The sequence below is a fragment of the Hyalella azteca genome, unplaced genomic scaffold (assembly GCF_000764305.2).
Source record: "Hyalella azteca isolate HAZT.00-mixed unplaced genomic scaffold, Hazt_2.0.2 contig5956, whole genome shotgun sequence".
NCBI lineage: Eukaryota > Metazoa > Arthropoda > Malacostraca > Amphipoda > Hyalellidae > Hyalella > Hyalella azteca.
In genome coordinates, this window is record NW_025936130.1 from 1 (window position 1) to 22,512 (window position 22,512).

At 38.4% G+C, this 22,512-nt stretch overlaps 1 protein-coding gene across 1 annotated transcript; it reads left to right on the forward strand.

The window, feature by feature from the left end:
- Nucleotides 1–1,018: 1,018 nt before the first annotated feature.
- On the forward strand, nt 1,019–21,654 carry LOC108671164 (the record flags this gene model as incomplete). Its single annotated transcript, XM_018158649.2, is given in 18 exon segments — nt 1,019–1,154; nt 1,689–1,831; nt 3,287–3,455; nt 4,023–4,100; nt 4,903–4,991; nt 6,122–6,245; nt 7,436–7,618; nt 8,388–8,508; nt 9,451–9,607; nt 11,404–11,600; nt 12,353–12,501; nt 13,120–13,232; nt 13,579–13,743; nt 13,992–15,082; nt 15,653–15,801; nt 17,033–17,190; nt 17,863–17,934; nt 19,048–21,654. Coding segments are annotated over 18 exon segments (3,529 nt in total), but the record flags the coding sequence as incomplete, so codon positions are not given.
- Between the last annotated feature and the right edge of the window lie 858 nt (nt 21,655–22,512).

Consider the following 22,512-nt stretch of genomic DNA (forward strand, 5'->3'; position numbering starts at 1 on the left):
GGCACACGTCGGATGGTCGGACGGCGCACGTCGGATGGTCGGACGGCACAAGTCGGATGGTCGGACGGCACACGTCGGAGGACACAACGTCGGATGACAGACGTCGGACAAAGTGCTGCCAAGTCCAATGCTCGAAGGCGTATAGTTTAACTTCAACAGGGCTATTCATGAATTATCTAACATACGTGAACTATCAAACATACGTGAACAGGTTGCTATCTGTTTGGCTGTAAATGAAAGGAGACCACATGAACTGTCACGACCAGACCCATGATCAAATCGTAACGTGCTGATCCTATCAAAGAACTATTTGTATGCAAATTAACTTAGTTTCAATTTTACTAATATTCCACTTTAATTTCACATTAAATTCCACACTAAATTTCAAACATATTCACTTAAACTAAGGCCTCTAAATCTAAGGAAGCGACCGGAACCGTGACCGGCTAGGTCGACTTCAACAACACAAGTGAAGACTAAGGCGCGACCGGCAGAAGTCGGCTACGCCGCTGCTTATGGTCACGTCACATGCACATGGGTTGCATCGTTTTAGACACCTGCACCGTCCACGACCTTCAGTCTTGGTCGCGCTACAACGACATGCGGAATACAAGGGCCTCCGCGCTCAACTGACTCCACATCCGCCGCGCTCGCCTTATATAGCCCCGATTACGCGTAGACCCGCACTCGGTTGGCGTCGCTTGAATGTTCGTGACGACATGTGTTTTTCCCATAAGTCCTAGTTTCCTATTTTTGTTTATGATTTATTCCTATTCCTAATCATGCTGCCCTCCCTACATTTCTTTTGCCCATACTTCCACCCCCTCTCTGAAGCATTAATTTCAAAAATAGTTGAGAATTTTCAGTTGTATCAGCCAATTAGTCACGAGTTTTAAAGCTAAACTTACTAATCACAGTTGATAAATCGGCTGCTATGTTCACCTTAGAAAGATTTGATAGAATGTCTCTTGATCACGTCACCTCAAGTGACATAGCCTGACAGTCGCTGGTGCCGCAGGTCTGTGCTGCAGAGCGCTGTACCGTCGCTGGTGTCGGTGCTGGAGAAGGAGGCCAGGGGCTGGTTCCTGCACTTCAGGGAGAAAACCATCGCCTGCCTCAGGGCCGACGGCCTCACCGACACCCAAGTTGAGAAGGTGCGACGCTATCTTCTTAATCAGTAGAGTATTACATTTGTTCACTATCTTTTTCATCAGTAGAACATGACATTTCTTTGCTATCTTTTTCATCAGTAGAACATGACATTTCTTTGCTATCTTTTTCATCAGTAGAGCGTGACATTTGTTGACCCAAGTTTACTTTATGGGTACATTATGGTACACTGTCCTCGGCATATTAGATGTCATTGCTCAGTGCAATGTCCTCTAAATTGAAAATTAATAACTGTGGAGAATATGTTACTCTTCCGTTATTCATTGCTCTGTTCATTCTGGTTAACAGCCGTAAGTCAATCTGAAGAAAAATGTATAAAATAATAAAAATATCCAGATGAGATTGTTTCTACTGGTACATGTACAGGCTAGGACAGAGCCGGTGCAGAAGGAGGTCAATCCGAAGAAAAATATATAAAATTTTATTAAAAATATCCAGATGAGATTGTTTCTACCGATATATGTGCGAAATTTGTAAAAAATATCTAGATGAGATTGTATCTACTGGTTTATGTACAGGCAGCGACGGAGGCGGTGCAGCAGGAGTACCTACGTCGTGTGTGCGAGGCCATCAGGAACCACGCGGAGCTGAGCCAGCTCACAGGGCCTGGTACAGACGTCCTGCTGTGTGACCAGCTCACTGCTGCCTCCCTCATGCTCAGGTTACTACTTGCTTTTAGTTCTTCATTTATTCTCTATATGATTAATTTTTACTGCAATTTTTACGTTGAAATCGTCACATTTACTGCTTATATTAGATGGTTTTAGATGGACATTTTCCACAATTTCTTGTCACTGCTGCCTCCCTCATGCTCAGTTTACTCTTTGCTTTTTGTTCTTGATTTCTTCTCAATATGCTTAAGTTTTTTACCGCAATTCCCACATTAAATTCATCGTATTTACTGCTCATTTTTCATGGGCATCTTTCCACAATTTCTTGTCACCTCCGCCTCCCTCATGCTCAGGTTAGTCCATGCTTGTTGTTCTTGATTTTTTTCTTAACATTTTTAATTTTTTACCGCAATTTGTTTCGTTGAAATCGTCATATTTACTGAGCATTTTAGATGGGCTACTTTCCACAATTTATTCTCAACTGGTGTTACTATGGGAAATTGAGTGTTGCCAACAATAATTTAGTCGGAAATTTTGCTTGTGCGTTCAGGCAAGACTTTATTACTTTTTTAACGCAAGACTATTAATTTTCCTTGCGCGTTTAGTACTTTAAAAGTTAATAAAACGCCGAGCAAATTCTCTTTATCGTCATTGATGCCATTGAATGATATCTTATCCTTGTTTTCCTTTAGTTCTTCAACTGATGGTCTCTGAAACATTTTTAATGAAGCTTATGTGAATTTTCTTGGCGTTTTCCCATAGCTTTCAAGTTTTTGGTTAATTTGCCTTTACCGAGAAAAAAATTATTTAAATGTATCTTGCGTTTGACCTTAGACTAATTAATAATTGCACCCGCGAAGGTTTAGTCGTTGCATTAGTGGTCTAAATTTATGTATGTTTATACTTTTACATTCATTATTTTTTCATGTGAATTTATTTCTGTATGTACAATTTGCTATGCCTTCTTTCATGTCCTGCTTACTTGGTTTCACTGAAAAAGTGTTTCCTACGTGTACAATTTACCTTGTTCCAATTTACACAATTAGATATATTCCTTCTTTTCCTATCATTTATATTAATCCAATTTGCTGCCTAAATCGGATTTATTTTATTTATTAATCCAATTTGATGCCTAAATCTGATTCATTGTATTTATTAATCCAATTCGACGTGTAAATCCGATTCATTGTATTTATTAGTCCAATTTGATGCGTAAATCTGATTTGTAGTATTTAATGATCCAATTTGATGCCTTAACCTAATTTATCATATTTATTAGTCAAAAATTTGATGCGTAAATCTAATTAATTGTATTTCTTAATCCAATTCGATGCCTAAATCTGATTCATTGTATTTATTAATGCAATTTGATGCGTAAATCTGATTTGTTGCATATATTTATTTAATCTATTGCCTTAATCTGATTTGTCATATATATTTATCTAATCTATTGCCTAAATCTGATATATCGTTTATATTTATCTAATGTATTGGCTATAACACAGAGCAAGTCGTGCAGCAGAGGATAGTTTTAACGCAGCCCTCCGTCAGTACGAGCAAGAGCTGCGTGAACGTCATCCGCTGCTGTCACGGGTGTCGTCCTGGCGACGTCAGCAGCTGCAGGATAGGACTAAACTCCTGCAGGAGCAGTTCAAGTGGCAACCTCACACCCAGGTTCAGTTTTAAATAATAATAATTGCTTATAATAGTATGCCCTTCTGCTTAATAATAATAAAATAATGAGGATAATAATATAATAGTAATGATAATAATAATATTTGGTAATAATAATAGTTATTCTCTTCTGCATAATAATAATAATAATAATGGTAATAAAATAATGAGGATAATAATGATATGTGCTAATAATATTTTGTTATTTTGCATATTATTATCTTTATTATTCTACAAAGTTATTGTCATGACGCCGGGTACAAATTGGACTTGTTTTCCCATTTATGGAAAAAATGCACTACTGTGCTCGCCATGTCCGTCTGTCCATCCGTCTGCCCGTCTCTGTCTGTCTGTCCGTCTGTCTGTCCGTCTGCCCCTCTGTCTGTCCGTCCGTCCGTGACTTCACGTTTTCGTATACGAGAAAATGCGCCCTCCAAAAATTTGCATATCCAATGCTTCCCATAACTTGAAAGTAAATGTTGTCACATTCAAAACATTATTGGTAACTTAAAATTACTTTGTCACTCACTGCAGTGAGTACTGAGTTATATTTTTTGTGCTTTTCAGGCACTAGCCGCGTGTCGGGAGGCGGGCTTACTCCAGCACGCATATTTCTTACAGAGAGATCTTGCTTTCATGAAGGAGGTCAGTTGCTTCAATATGAGTTTCAAAAGTAATTGAATTAATAATAATATCATCACACTTGGCTTTTAAACCTCAGGTTCGTGGTGTTGTTCTGTGTACAAATGAATTTTTAAAATAAATTTAGTTATAAAGTAAGAGAAATTTAATCGATAACTTGGTTGTCGATTTCGTGACTTTAATTTCATCTCGAAAAATAAACTCTTAAAGTCTGCTAAAGTTTAAACTCTAAAAGTTTGTAGTAACATGTCACTCATTGCTGCATATGTAATGTTCATAAACGAGATGGCTTTCAAGTAATGTTGAACTTATTTTTTCTTGTTATTACGTATGATGTTCATGGTGCACGTTTCATAAAAATTGATGCACCTTCAGGAAAAATCATAGTTTTGTATATACCTTCCTGCATTCAAACGACTCTTATAATAATGCACAATAAAATGATTTAATATCTCCTGGACTCCTTGAATTGTTCGTGAACGTATAGGTAACTTACATATAACTGATATTGAACTTCTATATAGTATTCTTACATAACTTCTGAACTTATAATAACTTTAAATTTATTATAAAATGTTTTTCATTGAGCGCCGCTGCTGCAGAATTATATAATCTTCTTACATATTTTATGAACTTATAATAATTTTAAATTAATTATAAAAATCTTGTCTTACACAACTTATGAACTTATAATAACTTTAAATTTATTTCCAGCGAGCGCCGCTGCTGCCGAATTATGGTTAGTCTTCTTAGATAACTTCTGAACTTATAATAACTTTAAATTAATGATAAAAATGTTGTCCAGAGAGCGCCGCTGCTGCAGAAGGAGTTACAGAGCCTGAAGACGCCAGCACGAGAGTTCCAGTGGCGAAGTCAGATCATGACTCCTGAGAGGTGAATACTTGGACTAAAATGCCATTTTTAGCGCATTATCTCATTTATGGAAAAAATATAACTCAGTACTCACTGCAGTGAGTGACAGAGAGCGCATTTTCTCGTCGACGAAAACGTGAAGTCACGGACGGACAGACGGACATGGCGAGCACAATAGTGCATTTTTTCCATGAATGAGAAAATGAGCTAAAAAGGCACTATTGTGCTCGTAATGTCCGTCCGTCCGTCCGTGACTTCACGTTTTCGTCGATATTGAGAAAACGCGCTCTCTGTCACTCACTGCAGTGTACCGTACTGATCTAATTTTGTCACTTTGTACTTGATAATTAATGGTATCATTATTGTCTTGTAGGATTTTCATTCAGCGATCAGTTGTTCTTGTACAGAATATTGAAGCACTCATCATGATCTAGGTGCTATTGGGGTAGAATAATAGTTTTCTTTAGTACCCGTAGCAGCCTAAGTCCATGTAGCGCCCGATTTCTTTGTCAGTTTAGCTTGGAAAGCCGTCAATGATTGTCTAAAGGAGTTACGAACAAGTAAAAGTATTTGAAAATAGGTTCCTTGCATAAGCTGCTTTTATTAGAGTGCATTTCATTCTTGCTGTAAGAAGCGGCAATCCGGGCGCTGTACTTTCTGCCGCGCGTGGATGGCAACTTTTATGAACGTATTGACGTGTAACAAGAACCACGTATTAACACGTTGACTGCGAAGTGGTACATATGCGTACCACGAAGTGTATTTCTCCAGGACGTAGTGGTTCACAAGATCAGGGTTGCCAGAGGGCCTAAAATACGGCCAAGTCCGTGAACACAAAAAAAAAAAAAAAAAAAAAAGGCTTATAACTCAATATATACTAATATTTCTGTAGGTTCCGGTGTAAAAATTCCATTCCTTTTTCATTTTACAGTTCTTAAAATTTAATTAGGAAGTCCCCCAATCATAAATTTTAACCGGCCGACGGTATTGAAAAAACTAAATCGCGGAATTTCTGCAGAAAAAAAAAGACCTTCTGACAACTCAATTGCAATATAGTACAACAAATAAAATAATAGTACAAGATGAAGCAATCGGAGTCAACGTGTTAATAAGTAATTATATATACTAATATATATACTAACTGTACACAGGTACGTGGTGCGGCGCACGTTTCAAGGGACAAGTGAGACCATCCCTACGGTCCTGAGCTCCGTCCCCACCTCCATCACGGCCCCCCGGTCCCCTCATCAGCCTGGATATGTCCTATACAAACAGGTGCTAGTGTGTCCTAGTGACATGTCCTTATTCCTAGAGACATATCCTAGTGACATCCTTATTCCTAGTGACATATCCGAGTGTTGCATAACCTCCTATCACAGCCAGGTTCTGATGTCATATCCTAGTAATATATCCTGACATATCCTTGTGTTCCATAGATTCTTACTACAGCCAGGTTCTGATGTTCTCATAGTGTTCCATAGACACCTACTACAGCCAGGTTCTGATGTTCTCATAGTGTTCCATAGACACCTACTACAGCCAGGTTCTGATGTTCTCATATCCTAGGAACATATCCCGACATATCCTAGTGTTGCATTGCCTCCTATTGCTGTAAAGCACTGATATGACCACAACACCGCCTGGTGATCCATGTCATATATCATATTCTTAACGACGCAACCTTCTATTAAAACACCAAAGTTTTTTTTTTAACTATATCTACCAGGCTTTACACATCCTCCAATCATCATCTTTACCTGATACTGCCTTCTATTGGTACATACAAGTTTTTTTATACTAAACTTGGCTACCAGGTTATAAGTACGACCAATCATAGCATGACACATCACTTTAAAAAAAAAAACTTGAATTTTTATGCAAATAGCCGCCTGGTTGTATGGATGACAGTGTTTGGAACCAGCATCTTTTTGGGGCACAGTCTTCAATTAAAATACTCAGTTTTGTATGCAAACATCGACTTACTGGTTATACGCTTGACCATCATCTGTGCGTGACATAATCTTCTATTAAAACCCAAGTTTTAATGTGAACTCAACTGTGTTCACAGTTAAGTTCAAAATATCAAAAAATGTTAATTTGGATAGGCAGGTTAACTAGCACATCTTAAGTCTTTAAAATAAAATTTCCCAATGATGATAAAAATGTTAACCTGGAAAAAGTTAACTAAAATGGCAAAAAATGTCGACCATGATCTTTACGTGAAACAGCCTTCTATTAAAAAATAACTCAGTACTCACTGCAGTGAGTGACAGAGCACGCATTTTCTCGTCGACAAAAACGTGAAGTCACGGACGGACAGACAGACAGACATGAGGAGCACAATAGCGCCTTTTTTCCAAAAATGAGAAAATGCTCTGAAAATATCAACCATCATATGTATGCGACAAATTAAAAAAAAAACTTCTATTAAAAAACGTAAGTTATAATGCGAACTCAACGGTCAGGTGGTACGCACAACGTCTACGCGGTGGCCGCTATGGCGCGTATGCAACGCACTGCACAGGAGCTATGCGTGGACCTGCAATGCTGTGTTCTTCTTCGGGCTGTGGGTGCCGCTGTGCTCCTCCCTCAGCCTCAGAGCCCTGTGCTCTGTACAGCCCTTCATGCCAGACTATGAACTATCACAGGTAACTGCAATTCATTACTGTACATTCCTGCACGTAAATTCCTGTACATTCCTGTACATTTCCCGTACTACATTTCCTGTACAGCCCTTCATGCCAGACTGTGAACTCTCGCAGGTAATAGCAATTCATTACTGTACAGCAATTGCTGTACAGGAGCAATTCATTCCTGTACAATTCCTGTACATTCCTGTAGATGCAGCAATTCATTCCTGTACAATTGATTCCTGCACAGCCCCCTATGAACTCTCGCAGGTAACTGCAATTCATTCCTATATGCCTCTCAATGTTTCTACTTTGTTTATCATTTGTTTTTCTAAATGTTGTACAAGCTAGTAGTACCAATATTTGCACGTTAACACAAAGATTCATTCGATGATTATATTAGTGGTGCTACAGGTGACTTGTACATACAAATATTTCTGTATGATAAGACTTATATGTATAACTTCAATCATTACTTATATAAATGAAACAGCAGGTAATTTGTTCATACAAATATCTCTGTATGAAAACACTAACATGTATAACGTCAATCATTACTTATATAAATGATATAAGAGGTGACTTGTTCATACAAATATCTCTGCACAACACAATAGATTCAATCATTACATTATATAAATGATACAAAAGGGGATTAGTTCATACAAATATCACTACATAACACAATAGATTTAATCATAACATTAACAGTACAACAGTTGACATGTTCATACAAAAATCTCTGCATTTGACCATAGATTTAATCATAACATTAACAACACAACAGGTGAACGGAGCAGTGTGCCCCAGCAGAGCGTCCCTGACGCCTACACTAGCACATCGGCTGCACAGACTCTGGCGCAAGATCATCAAAGCTCGCACACACTTCGAGACCACGCCTGACACTGGTGAGTTGTTGATAAAAATGTGCGGTGTTTAGTTGAAAAACTTGCTGAAAAGATAATTAAAAATAAAAAAACTCGTTAAAAAGTAATAAAAAATTTGTTGAATTTGTCAAAGCTCGCATGCCTTTTGAGACCACGCTCGACACTGGTCAGTTGTGGCCAAAAAAGTGCTGTGTTTAGTTAAATAAAAAATATAACTCATTACTCGCTGCAGTGAGTGCCAAAGAGCGCATTTTCCCGTCGACGAAAACGTGAAGTCACGGACAGACGGACAGACATGACGAGCACAATAGCGCCTTTTTTTAGCGCCATTTATATAAGTATGAGAAATGCGCTAAAAACTTGTTAAAAAATAATTAATAAAAATGTTGTTGAAGTTATCAAAGCATGCACGCTTCTTGAGACCTCGCGTGGCACCAGTAGTGATGCCGCTCGTCTAATGAGCCGTGCCAAGTAAAAAGGGTCCTTAGTTCAGAGAAAATATGGCTCTATAAAAATCCCCAAAAATGCTAAATATATTATATCTGTTTCAGCCAGTAGGTTTATCAATACAGAAATAGTACTTGATGTAAATCTTACTTATTGGCTTTCATTTGTGCAGGTTAACTCTTGATGCAAAGCTTCAAGCATTTTTCTGGAATTCTAGCGATCCATTAAATTTATTGACATTTATTTGTACCGATCAACACTTGATGCAAAGTTTCAAGCATTTTTCAGGAACTTTTGCGATCCGTAATACTTATTGTCTTTCATTTGTGCAGGTTAACACTTGATGTAATGTTTACTTATTGTCCTTCATTTGTGCAGGTTAAAACTTGATGTAATGTTTACTTATTGTCCTTCATTTGTGCATGTTAACACTTGATGTAATGTTTACTTATTGTCCTTCATTTGTGCAGGTTAACACTTGATGTAATGTTTACTTATTGTCCTTCATTTGTGCAGGTTTCATCGGTAAAGGCATGTCTCGCCACCTGAACCGCCTCTACAACTACGTCTTGAAGGGCGTCTTCGGCTCCCTCTTCTACGTGGTCGTCTTTCCTGTGCTCTGTGTCGTCGTGTCGCTTGCTTCCATCCTTGTCGCGCTACTCGCACCAATCTGGTCAGATGCATCATATTTATTCACATTTTGAATCCATTTGTTTGATAATTTAATGCTTAATGCAACAAATTATTTAAATTTTATGTCTTTTATGAGTGTCTTTATTTTAGCATTAAAGACACTCTGTGCGTCGTCGTGTCGCTCGCTTCCATCCTTGTTGCGCTACTAGCTCCAATCTGGTCAGATTCATTCACATTTTGAATCCATTTGTTTTAACCAATCTGGTCAGATTCATCACATTCATTCACATTATGAATCCATTTGTTTTAACCAATCTGGTCAGATTCATCACATGCATTCACATTATGAATCCATTTGTTTTAACCAATCTGGTCAGATTCATCACATGCATTCACATTATGAATCCATTTGTTTTAACCAATCTGGTCGGATTCATCATATTCATTCACATTTTGAATCCATTTGTTTTAATGCTTAATGCATTAAATTATCAGTTTAATTAATAACTATCGGTTCAAATTAAAGACACTTATCGGTTTAATTATTAATGCTAACTCGGAGCAGGACTGTTGATTGACGCGTATTTTGGCAATACATTTTATGTTTTTATTTGAAAAGTAGTGCGAATTTCCTAGTTTAAGCGACATTAGCAGCCGCCATGTACGGCTTACCAGCTATGCAGCCAAGTTCCTGCCTCAATTATTTTTTGCTGTCTCAATTATCACTTCCTGCCTCGATTATCACTTGTAGTCTCAATTATCACTTCCTGCCTCGATTATCACTCTTCTCGTTGTTGCCCCCCCCTAATGAAACCAATTATTTTGATGGTCTTCTCATAGCTCTTCCAAATCGCCCATGATATTCATTTCACTCTGGTTCGTCAATATAACCCTCGTCAGACTAAATAAATTTGCAACGTTACAATCGTACCGAGTGTAGGTATAATTGTAGCAATGCAGTCTAAAAAGGGTTAAACAATAAACATGCCATCATTTTCACATTTGATTCAAGGAATAAAATAGAGTTTTGACAAAGACTGCGAGTTCTTGTATACAGGAGATAATTTACGAAATTCATTGTATAACCGAACTGGAATTGCTAAACATTCTTCTTCAGCTGCTGGTAGTTTGGTCGAACTAGACTACCGTATTTCGGATAGCTACAAATTCGTAGTATGCACATTGCTAAAATGCGAAAATTTTGTACTTTGAAAGAGCTCAAAAATATTCTCCGATGGTTAAATCTGAACGCATTTCAAGCTTAATTTTTTTAATTTTTACCGACTAATAAAATACGAATTTAAAAAAAACTAATCAACTTATCGATTTGCACGCCCTATAACAGGAGACCACAAGGTTGTGAAAGTAACCTCTCTGTCATAGAACTCTTTATTTTTCTATCGTATTTTCTCGTTCCTGTTCAGCATAATTTATTAGACGATCAGGTATCGTCATTGTTTGTTTTTTCACAACAGGTTTATTGTTTATTTTTATTTTTATTGTTATTTTTTTCACAATACGATCAAAATTAGTTACGAGTTTGTAGCTCCGCCAGACAATCAGCCGCTACGTTTACTTCAGCAAGTTTTGATAGTATAAAATTTTGCGTTCACTGCTGAGAATAAATTTATCTATAAAAATATAACTCAGTACTCACTGCAGTGAGTGACAGAGAGCGCATTTTCTCGTCGACGAAAACGTAACAGACGGACGGACAGACGGACATGACGAGCATAATAGCGCCTTTTTTCCATAAATGAGAAAATGCGCTAAAAATACTACTATATATTATAAAAATGAAAGTATAAAATATTTTAAATTAATATTATTGTTCAGGGTGCCGAGTGCCGTGGTGGTATGCAGCGTACTGTCGCCCCTGGTGTATGATTTCGACGCCCCCCTCCCGGAGCGCCGCTGGTTTCCCTACATCAGGGCGCTGCTGGGCAACATCCTGCTGGGGGGACTAGTGCAACCCCTAGTGCTGCTAGTTGTGCTGCTGCTGTGCCCTCTACTAGCTCTACTAGTTCTGCTGTGTTAGTACACTGAGTTAGGAGTATAGTAAGCTTTACTATTGCTGTACTAGCTCTACTGGTCCTGCTGTTGTAGTTTTACTCAGTGTCAGTCTGTCAAATTTTATAGTGACAGTGTTCGTGTGTGCCACTGTACAAGTTTATAACTCTGTCAAAGGTTGACAGTCATAACCTTGAAAGGATCTGTCTGATCTAGTAAATCAATTAGTTATAACCTGAGGGGTTTGGGTTCGTTTATAATTGTCCGAATAACATATTAAATATTCATTGGCCAGGGAAGGATAATAACAAGACGTGTATCTAAGCGTAAGTATTAAAGATAGATTCACGGGATACACTAGATTGAAGTTACAGGATCAAAGCACAGTATGTGCAGTAATTTTGGAGATGGAGTATAACGAGACTGCGTGTTGGCTGAGTGCCGGAGTCTAGGGTTAACTGCATGACTGCAGCTGAAGGCTGTCTGCCTAAGACTCGCCTAAGACTGACTGGTAGTACGCTCTTCGAGCTTATATACGCGGTGACCCGCGAGGAGCGACGTCACAGAAGGTGACGTAATAGTCGCTAATGACATCACGGCCTGACAAGTCTCGTGTGTTAATTATCTATTCCTTGTGGTGAGTGTCAGTATCCTGTTCTCAGTGTCAGTATCCTCTACTCAGTATCCTGTTCTCAGTGTCAGTATCCTGCACTCAGTAGCCTGTACAGTGTCAGTAATCAGTATCCTGTACTACAGTACTCAGTATCCTGTACAGTGTCAGTGTGCCGGTACGGGCTGAGGACGGGCTGGGACGGACTGGTCTATGAAGGACTCATCAGGCAGCGAGGACGCGTGCCCGCCGCGGACTCCTGCCTCGTCAGGAGGATCGCAGGGCCAGGACTGCACCATCACTACTGCTATCAGGTCCAATATTATTGTTCTTTTATCATTATTATTGCATTATTATTATAATTGTTAATATTATTTTTTTGTTATTATTATTATTAGCGCATTTTCTCATTTATGGAAAACATGCCCCTATTGTGCTCGTCATGTCCGTCTGTCCGTCCGTCCGTCTGTTACTTCACGTTTTCGTCGACGAGAAAATGCGCTCTCTGTCACTCACTGCAGTGAGTACTGAGTTATATTTTTATTGTTTTATTATTATTATAATTATGGTTTTATTTAATAATAATATTATTACTACTATTATTATTATTGCATTATTATTGTTATTGCATTATTATTGTTATTATTATTAGGTACTATTATTGTTATTGTTATCGTGACGTCTGGTCTTGTACGAAAGTTCGAGAGGTCCATGAGGTTTTGTCATACAGCTCATTAATATATGAAAAAATTCTTTTGGAAGAATATTTCATAACTAAAATGCAATAATTTCCATGATTTTATTTATTTATTTTATACCGTACTCATCATAGAGTATTCCTGTACATTATATGGTTTTTCATGCGGGACTTATTATGCCGTATAATATGTGTTGTTATTCAAGTTCATACGTGAACAATTTATCTTGTATAGGTGAGCATGGAGCAGGCCTTGGCTGCCCTGGAGGCTCGTCTGGAGCAGGAGCTGCTCGCTGCGTACCAGCTCTCCATGGAGCAAACTATTGCACAACCGCTGCTTGTATACGAGTAAGTCTCTGGTACAGTTATTCCGGTGTTATATTAGGGACAGTAATATTTTGTGCCATGTCATTAAACCTTATAATATACAACTGTTAAAATACCATCCGACATCCGTTGAATTCAACTGATCGATTCCTAAGAATCTATCCACTAAATACAACGGATAGATTCCTAATTTTTCAATGGTAAATAATTTTTCTCGAATTTAAATTTTAATGGTTTTATTTGTAGATTTTGTTTATACGATTGTTAAATTTTTATTCTGAACTTGGATTTTTTGTGAGAGATTGTTAAACTTTTATTCTAAACATGGATTTTTTGTGTGAGATTGTTAAATTTTTATCCCAAACAGGGATTTTTTGCGAACGATATTCGGTCCCTTCGGAGGAGGTAGTGGTGGGGCTGTAGGCGCTTACGAGCGCGTCCTGCGGGAGGTTAAGGACCTCCAGCGCGCCCTGCACGAGAAGGTCGACGCTAGGAAGAAGGAACTACAGCTCGGCCTGCACCCTGACATACGGTAAGGTCACCTCGAGATTGCGGTATGGATTTACTGGAACAAAGTAACTTGGATTTGGATAGATTTACCGTAAAATTTCCTTTCACGGCAGCATATCATTTTTCCGATTACTGGAATGAAATAACTTGGCAAAATTTCCTTTCACGGCAGCACATAATTTTTCCGATTACATATCAAATTAGTTGATGTTTTTCTTAAGGCTTTTTGTCTTGAAGTTTTGATAATAAAACAAATATGTTTCTCTTCAGGACGCGTTTAAAATTGACAACGAGAGAACTAAAAGCTACCCTGAAGCAGGCGACCGTGATGCTAGAGCACCTCTACCCCGAGACACTATTTCCCTTGATGATCGCTGCCCCGCGGCCGCCGTTGCCTTCGTCTGACCAGCAGAGCCGCATTGACAGCGGCATTTCTACCGGCGGAGACGTCGACGAAGATGGCATCCTTAGTCGCGGCAGCTTGAGTTGCGTGGGCGAAGATGCGCGACCGAGGAACATTGTTCCTACATCAGGAGCTTTCAACTCTCTGAGCTTGGCTGGTCACGGCAAGAACCTCGCAGGTGCTAGCAAGCAAGGCAGCAACGCAGGTAACCGGCTTGCTAGAGGTTGCAGCGAAGACTCAGCTCATATTTTACGCGATACCGGAGTACCTAGTGCCACTGACCAGCCTCCTGATGTGGTATCAGTGGAAGGCGCTATCAGTTTTGAGAGCAGCCGAGGTAGAGGGTCTGATGTCCAGGTTCTCGGCAGTAGCCCTTCCCGAGGGTACAGCGAAGAACGTTTACTGAATGAAAGTCGGGAGGTGCTTCTAGGACCCAGGGACAGACAAGACGTGAGGGGAAGTCTGGAAAGACGCGTGTCCTCGCAGCAGAGTGAGATGGTATCCTTGAGGAGCAGTAGCCACAAAGTTGGAGGCCGGTTTGTTTCTGAGGAAGCCTGGTGGGATGGTCGTGGTCTACAGCCTGGCGACTATCCTTCTCTCGCCGCGCTGCTCTTCACCGAAATATTCAGCGCTGATTTCCTCACTCCAATGGACGATGAAGATACTGCTTTTCAAATCGAGTGTTCTAACGTTAATTTATCCCGCTATACCGACATGCTTAAACAGTGTCCCGAAAGACCTGACCTCGACCCGCTCCTTACTGTACACATTCCTCGTGGTCACGCCATACACGTGACGCCTCCATACCTCGACTTGTCATGCTTCATGCCCCTCAGCCGACATACCACGTCACATCCTCCTCATGTCAAGGGATCTAAAGCCGCCCTCTGGGGCACACACATCGCTGAGCGCCTCTCTCTCCGCGCCCGCCCTCATCACCCTGCTGGTAGCGGCAGAGGTAAGGGCCTAGATGGAATATTCTGTGCGTTATAATAATCCAGTGGGTTACAACAATCCTCGACGGAATAATACTCTGCTGGTAGTGGTAGAGGTAAGAGCCCTAGACGAAATCGTATCTGCTTTAGATGATTTAAATTGAGGCTAAAATATCCCGATATTGTTATTCAGTAGAAGCTCCTCGATAAAAACCGCGTCTTTTAAATTCGAATCACGAAAGTATGCCAACTGTTCCTAGGATGACTAGGTGAATAATGAATGTTATTAGATATTAGTCTGAGAATTTGTCAATTGATATAAAACTTTCTTGTAATATTATTAGAAATTAATATACATTATGTTACAAGTTTAAAAAAATTCACTATCATACATTGTTGACAGGTATTTTAATCGCCTAAAAATAAGATACCTTGAAACGCCTGTCACGTGAACCACAATTTTTCATAACTTGAAATGAATAAATATAAGAAATATTTTTAATAATTTGTATTGTGCCCCTAGGAACACCATCTTTCATCATAATTCTATATATTAATATCATTAACTTGATTATGCATATCAATGACATCAGGCGGCATGAGTGGTGATGATGGCCGTGGAGTGTTCGAGAGTCCGCTCGTCGTGCCACCGCCGGTGCCACATCCTGCAGTTATCGCCGTCATAATATACAACAGAGAGGCTAATGAGCCTCTACAACTCTCCTGTCCCGACACGCGATATGTGAGTGTACAATATTACTCATAATATACAACAGAGAGGCTAATGAACCTCTGCAACTCTCCAGTCCTGACACGCGATATGTGAGTGTACAATATTACTCATAATATACAACAGAGAGGCTAATGAACCTCTACAACTCTCCTGTCCCGACACGCGATATGTGAGTGTACAATATTACTCATAATATACAACAGAGAGGCTTTTCCACACCCGATATGTGAGTGTTCATTTCGGTTTTATTTATTAGAGACATAACATGCCACATAATATTCGGTATTGCTTTTGCTGTATACGGATTATTGAAACTTGTACTCCATTTTGGTTGCCGTGATTATGGGAAGTCAATAAATTGTACAGCTCTTAGACAGTTTTCCGTTGTTGTATCATTTATTGTCCGATATCCATTGTTTGTTTGATATGATAATCACTAACTATGATAAAAATCTCGCAAGGTTTCAGGGAATTAATTTCTTTTCGTTGAGAAAATTATTTCTTTTTCCCGTTCTCATGTTATTGTTATTCGTTTATTAGCGCTTGATTGAACAGCAATAATTTAAAAGCAGCAAAATTATCTAGTAAATTTTGAAATCTTCAATGAAAATCTTTCGGAGAGACCAGCTCTATTATGAGTTCAACAAAATTATACATACAATTACAATCGATAGTGAATATCAAAATACGCACAAACGAGATTAGAACCCAAGCTGCAAGAAAACGTCATACAGAAACATAAAGACTGAACTATTTCATAGAGCCTATGAATCTAGTGCTTAGTCATTTTATCCGTTCTCATCCTTTCTTGTATATATTTATTTTTCGCTTGCTATTAATCTTATGTGTGACGTGCCCTCGAAGTTCGTGTGAACCAGACGCCACGATAACTGCTTCGTAGAATAATAATAATAAAAACCTATGTTTGCAAATTTAAAAGGTGTAAACCCCGTACACGTTAATTGAGCAGGTGTTGCGCTTCGTATAATAATAATAATAACATATCTGTTTACAAAATCAAAAGGGAATATATCCCGTACGCGTTAATTGAACAGGTGTATAATAATAATAATAATAATAATAATAATAATAATAATAATATATCTGTTTACAAATTTCAAAAGGTGTAAGCCTCGTACGGGTTAACTGAGCAGGTGTTGCCCTTCGTAGAATAATGATAACAACATATCTGTTTACAAATTCAAAAAGGGAATAAACCTCGTACGGGTTAACTGAGCAGGTGTTGCGGTGCATGGAGGAGTGTGTGAGGAGGGACCCTGCTGCTGGGGGGCACAAGGGGCGCAGGAGCCCCTGGGGCGTCGAGGAGACCAGCGGCTCCTCTGAGTCTTCCCCTCCTTCCTCCCCGCCATCCATGGATGAACGAGCTTCTTATGCACGGTTAATAATGAATCTTATTGTGATATTATTCCGAGAATTCGTCAATTATGAATTATTAGATAGTATTCCGAGAGTTTGTAAAGTAATGGAAGACTTTATTGTAATATTATTATAAATTAATATATATTATGTGATAATTCTAATGCAACAATTCACTATCATACATTGTTGACAGGTGTTTTAATAGCCTTAAAACTATGCAAAAGTGTAATTTGTGTTGTGTTGAAGTGGCGTTGAACAGCCGTGTGTTGAGGTAGCGTTGATGGCTGTTTAATCATATTCCTGATTTTCCTGGTGAACAACAACAACAACATGACAACAACTACATTCCGATAAAATCGAGTTGCATAACTTATCTATGAAACTTATAACGAAAAATGCACTGCAATCAGTGTAATGTAATTTTATTCAGCCCTTGAATAACGCACTCGCTGCTTATTTCCGCGAGCAATCGCTTCTATGTTTATTCCGTATACCGCAGTGACGGTTATATATGGAATGAATTCAACTTCAATCCAAAACCTAAATAAATCTTAACAACGCTACACATATTTAAAGTTTTGTTATGTGTATGAACATTTGATATAGTTGAAATCAACATTTCATTGCATCCACTTGATTACTATGTTTTATATTAGTCGTAAAATTAATTAAATACGGCAATTATTTCAGTTGTCCAGACGGTGGCTCGCGTTCGGCTACCTTAGCGATGTCTGATGCTCTACAGTCGCCCTCCATTAGCGGGTGATTATCCATTAAAAAATTATCTATTAAAATTAGCCACTGCTTTACATTAATATGTGAAGTATTCAAATATCATGAATGAAAGGTTTTGTAATGAGCGACAGGATTACTGGCAAACGAGTTGAATGGCATTTTGGCTCTACCATAACTGGTATATCTTTTGTTACTATAAATAAATTATTCAATTTAACGCCTTCCAAATCGGAGCCAATTCTTTCAAAGCCAAGTTATAAGATTTGAAAATGTCCATAAAGTTGAACAAAGATTTGAATAAATTAACAAATTAGCATTTAATTCTAATAAAATCGTAATGTTGAATACACGTCAGGTAATTGATATTATTTGTAGTTATGACTTATGATTGTATGAATTATATGGTAATTGTGCTCTCTTAATGCAGATTAATATGCGTTTAAAAATTACTTTTTGAAGACGACACTTCTAAAGAGGCCAGTGTCTCCAATGTTACACATGTACAACGAATTTCGTATTCAATTTTTTAATATTAAAAAAAATTCCAACTTTTTTTAATGTTAAAAAATAATTACATTTTTAAAATTGTTCATTCTGTCAATTGATTCATGCATTGTCTCCAACTTTACGCAAGTGTGCAAAATTTCAGAACGATTGGACAGGTAGAAGTGTATTAAATATCGATTATAAACTTGGAACAAAAAACACAAGAAGTTAAGTAAAAGAGAAGTGTTTTAGAAAGGTAAAAATTTACATCCATTAAAGTATTTTTTTATCCAGATTAAAATACAAGCCATTTCATTAATATTCAGACGCAATTACTCGGTAACTGTCATTTATTTGTGTGTCCTCAGACTAAAAAACAATTTATTTCAATTAATGAAATTATGCGTAGAGAAATAAATGTGTGTATAGTATCCAAATCATGACACGTTTTCTGCATGTAGCACTGATGCGTTCTTTTGCCGGGAAACCCTAGGTCAGGATGGCCCTCTCAAGGACAAGACCTGCATCTTCATACAGACAAAGTATATTTTTTTACTGTACAGATAAATTCTAGAATGGCCAACCTGCACCGCCATTTGAACAAAATCTCTCGATTTTTCTAAGTATGGAGATAAATTGTATTGTTTTGAGCAGCGGCGCTGGAGGCTCGCAAATGTCCCCCGACTCCCTGCGACATTGCCTGGACTCTAACCCCCTGCAGTCGCTGCTGGAGTCGCACCCTCCGTTCTCTGTAGCCCTGGACCTCGCGCCCCCTGAGGACCCCCCAGCCAACGAGTATGAGGACGCCCTCAGGACGCTCCATGCCACCGACTCCTTGGGGTCTCGTGGTGGTCGGGGGAAGGGGGGTCGTGATCCCACGCCCGTGTGATGCTTACGATAATAAGATAATAATATTCAATGATGCACATATACACTCTGGGGTTTATACACTCTGGTGTGTATAAACTCTGGTGTAAATACACTGCGATGTATACGTGCGGCAACACTTCCTCAATAATTAATATATACACATGTATATATATATATACTGGTGTATATATTTATATATATATATACATGATGTTTATAACTCTGGTGTTTGTGCACTCTGATGTGTTTACACTCTGGTGTTTATACACTATGGTGTGTGTGTGTATATGTCGTGCCGTAATCGCGGAATTGTAGACTATGGAATCGGCAGCCAGTTACCGAATCTGTAGAATCAGCATTTCTATACTACGGGAATCTGGGATTAGGTCAGTCAGTCAAGTTTTTTTTAATATTTAAATATAAAGGAACTTGACCTAACCTTCTCTAACTCTAACTATCGGTTTATATTCTAACTCTAACGTTCGATTTTCTAAATCGGCAATTCCGCAATTTCTCCACGACATATAAACTCTGGTGTGTATGAGTATTAAAGGCTCAAAAAAGATCAGTGAAGGGAGTTTCAAAGAGTCAAAGCTCCAACTCCTGTGTGGTATTCCATAATGTATGACTTATAGTGTTTCAGTAAACTCCCGTGTGAAATTTTAACGGAGTCTAGGCTGTCACTCCGATTTGATGGCAAGCATATGATTTTGATTGACCTAACCAAGTCCAGTGTGTAAAGTTAAACGAAGTCAAGGCTGTTGCTCCATTGTAATGCGACTGGATTATGCAACTGTTGTTCGTGTTAGTTTAACTTAACCAGATTATCATGGCTTTGCCTAAGAAAGTTAGAAGGAGCTAAACCATGAATGAAATTTGCCATAAAACCTACAAAGGACCTCCAGAGTTTCTCTGATGAAGCGACGTTTATTTTTTATTTTTGGTTATCGCGAAAAAATTATGTTCTGGATTTTACTTTCGAAAATTTAGCTTCTTTGAGAAATCGACGTTGTATTTTGGCCATTGCATTTCAATTGCTTTATCAAATAATTTAAATGGAATGTAAATGTGATTTCAATCGTTTTTTCTTTGCCATAGGAAATGGCTTGAATATTTAAATTGTTATTAAAAAGATCTGTATCGAACTGGTATTTCAACTCGATTTAATGAGTTTTATTATATCAGTACTAGTTATTGAATAAGAACTACATTTAATCTCAGTTTTTTTAAGATTCTGGGTCATGTTTAGGCCCATCCATTTCACAAGACAACTCGGATCTTATCCTCATACATGACACTGAAGTTGCCATTGATAGCAATTATAAAAGAAGTAACACGCATTTCAGAGGCGATGCTCGCTCTATACCTGCTCTGCCCGCTGCTGTTATTCGTATCCATTGTACAAGTTGGCTTTGGCCATCCATTGTACAAGTTGGCTTTGGCTATCCACTGTGAAAGTTGGCTTTGGCCATCCATTGTACAAGTTGGCTTTGGCTATCCACTGTGAAAGTTGGCTTTGGCTATCCATTGTATAAGTTGGCTTTGGCTATCCATTGTACAAGTTGGCTTTGGCTATCCATTGTACAAGTTGGCTTTGGCTACCCATTGTACAAGTTGGCTTTGGCTATCCATTGTACAAGTTGGCTTTGCCTATTCATTGTACAAGTTGGCTTTGCCTATCCATTGTACAAGTTGGCTTTGCCTATTCATTGTACAAGTTGGCTTTGCCTATCCATTGTACAAGTTGGCTTTGGCTTTCCATTGTGCAAGTTGGCTTTGGCTCGACTGCGTTCAATAAGGATATTTCAATTCAGCAAAAAATTTCATTTCGGTCTCTTTAGCGAACACACCTCACATGATTTTTCTTACCAAAAATGAACATTTCTATTGAGTTGTTTATGCATTAATTTGCTTTCCGAAATTTGAATAGCTTTTTGGCTCGAAATTTGTATTTCAAAAACAGCACTACATTTAAGTTATACCGTATCTATTATTTAATTGGTGCGTCATCAGATCTTATAAAATTCATTATTTCATTGACATTTTTCACTATTTATATTGAAACGGAAACATTTTGAATGAAATGATTATCGTCTTTTGGTTAAGGCTAAATAATAGAAAAAACAGTTGAAAGGGCAACCGTGATATATACTGTCACGTAAGTATATATGACATGCGTGGCAGTATTGTAGGAGTATATATGACGTGCGTGGCAGTATTGTAGGAGTATATATGACGTGCGTGGCAGTATTGTAGGAGTATATATGACATGCATGGCAGTATTGTAGGAGTATATATGACATGCGTGGCAGTATTGTAGGAGTATATATGACGTGCGTGGCAGTATTGTAGGAGTATATATGACGTGCGTGGCAGTATTGTAGGAGTATATATGGCAGTATTGTAGGAGTATATATGACATGCGTGGCAGTATTGTAGGAGTATATATGACATGCGTGGCAGTATTGTAGGAGTATATATAACTTGAGCTTTTTACCCAGCGTCTCTTGTAATGTAGGCTGCTTCTCTGTAACCTAACTTATATCTTTACATATTTTTTTGTTTGCCATTCATGATTGAAACATTTTCTCATGTCTTTTTCAATCATAATTAGTTTTATATATATTTTTCAATCATAATTAGTATAGCCTCTGTTATTCTTTTTAGCTTCGCATAAGCGTTTTGAACACTTTTTATAAATGACGGTTATAATAACGCACATTTTAGTTGATTTTATTAATACGGCATCAGTATCGTTTTATGTTTCGCCAGAGTTTAACTAGTTTACTATAATAAACTAGTTAAAGCTAAGCACCTTAGGCTTTAGTGTTGTTTTTGTGGTCTATGAAACTTCAAAGAGTTTGTAAATATTTAATGCAGTCGAGCTTTTACTACACATATCTTGCCGCACTTTTGTAGGCTCGCAACTACAGCAAATACGATTAAATTAACGCGCTTTATTGTACTGAATGTTGCTTGTATGTTGTAGTTGACCGTGCAGTGCTTGATATGCTGTGCAGTGAAGTGCGCTGTGCAGTGAAGTGTGCTGTGCAGTGAAGTGCGCTGTGCACGGCTTGATATGCTGTGCAGTGAAGTGCGCTGTGCAGTGCTTGATATGCTGTGCAGTGCTTGATATGCTGTGCAGTGAAGTGCGCTGTGCAGTGAAGTGCGCTGTGCACGGCTTGATATGCTGTGCAGTGAAGTGCGCTGTGCAGTGCTTGATATGCTGTGCTGGGTTTCTCCTTCACT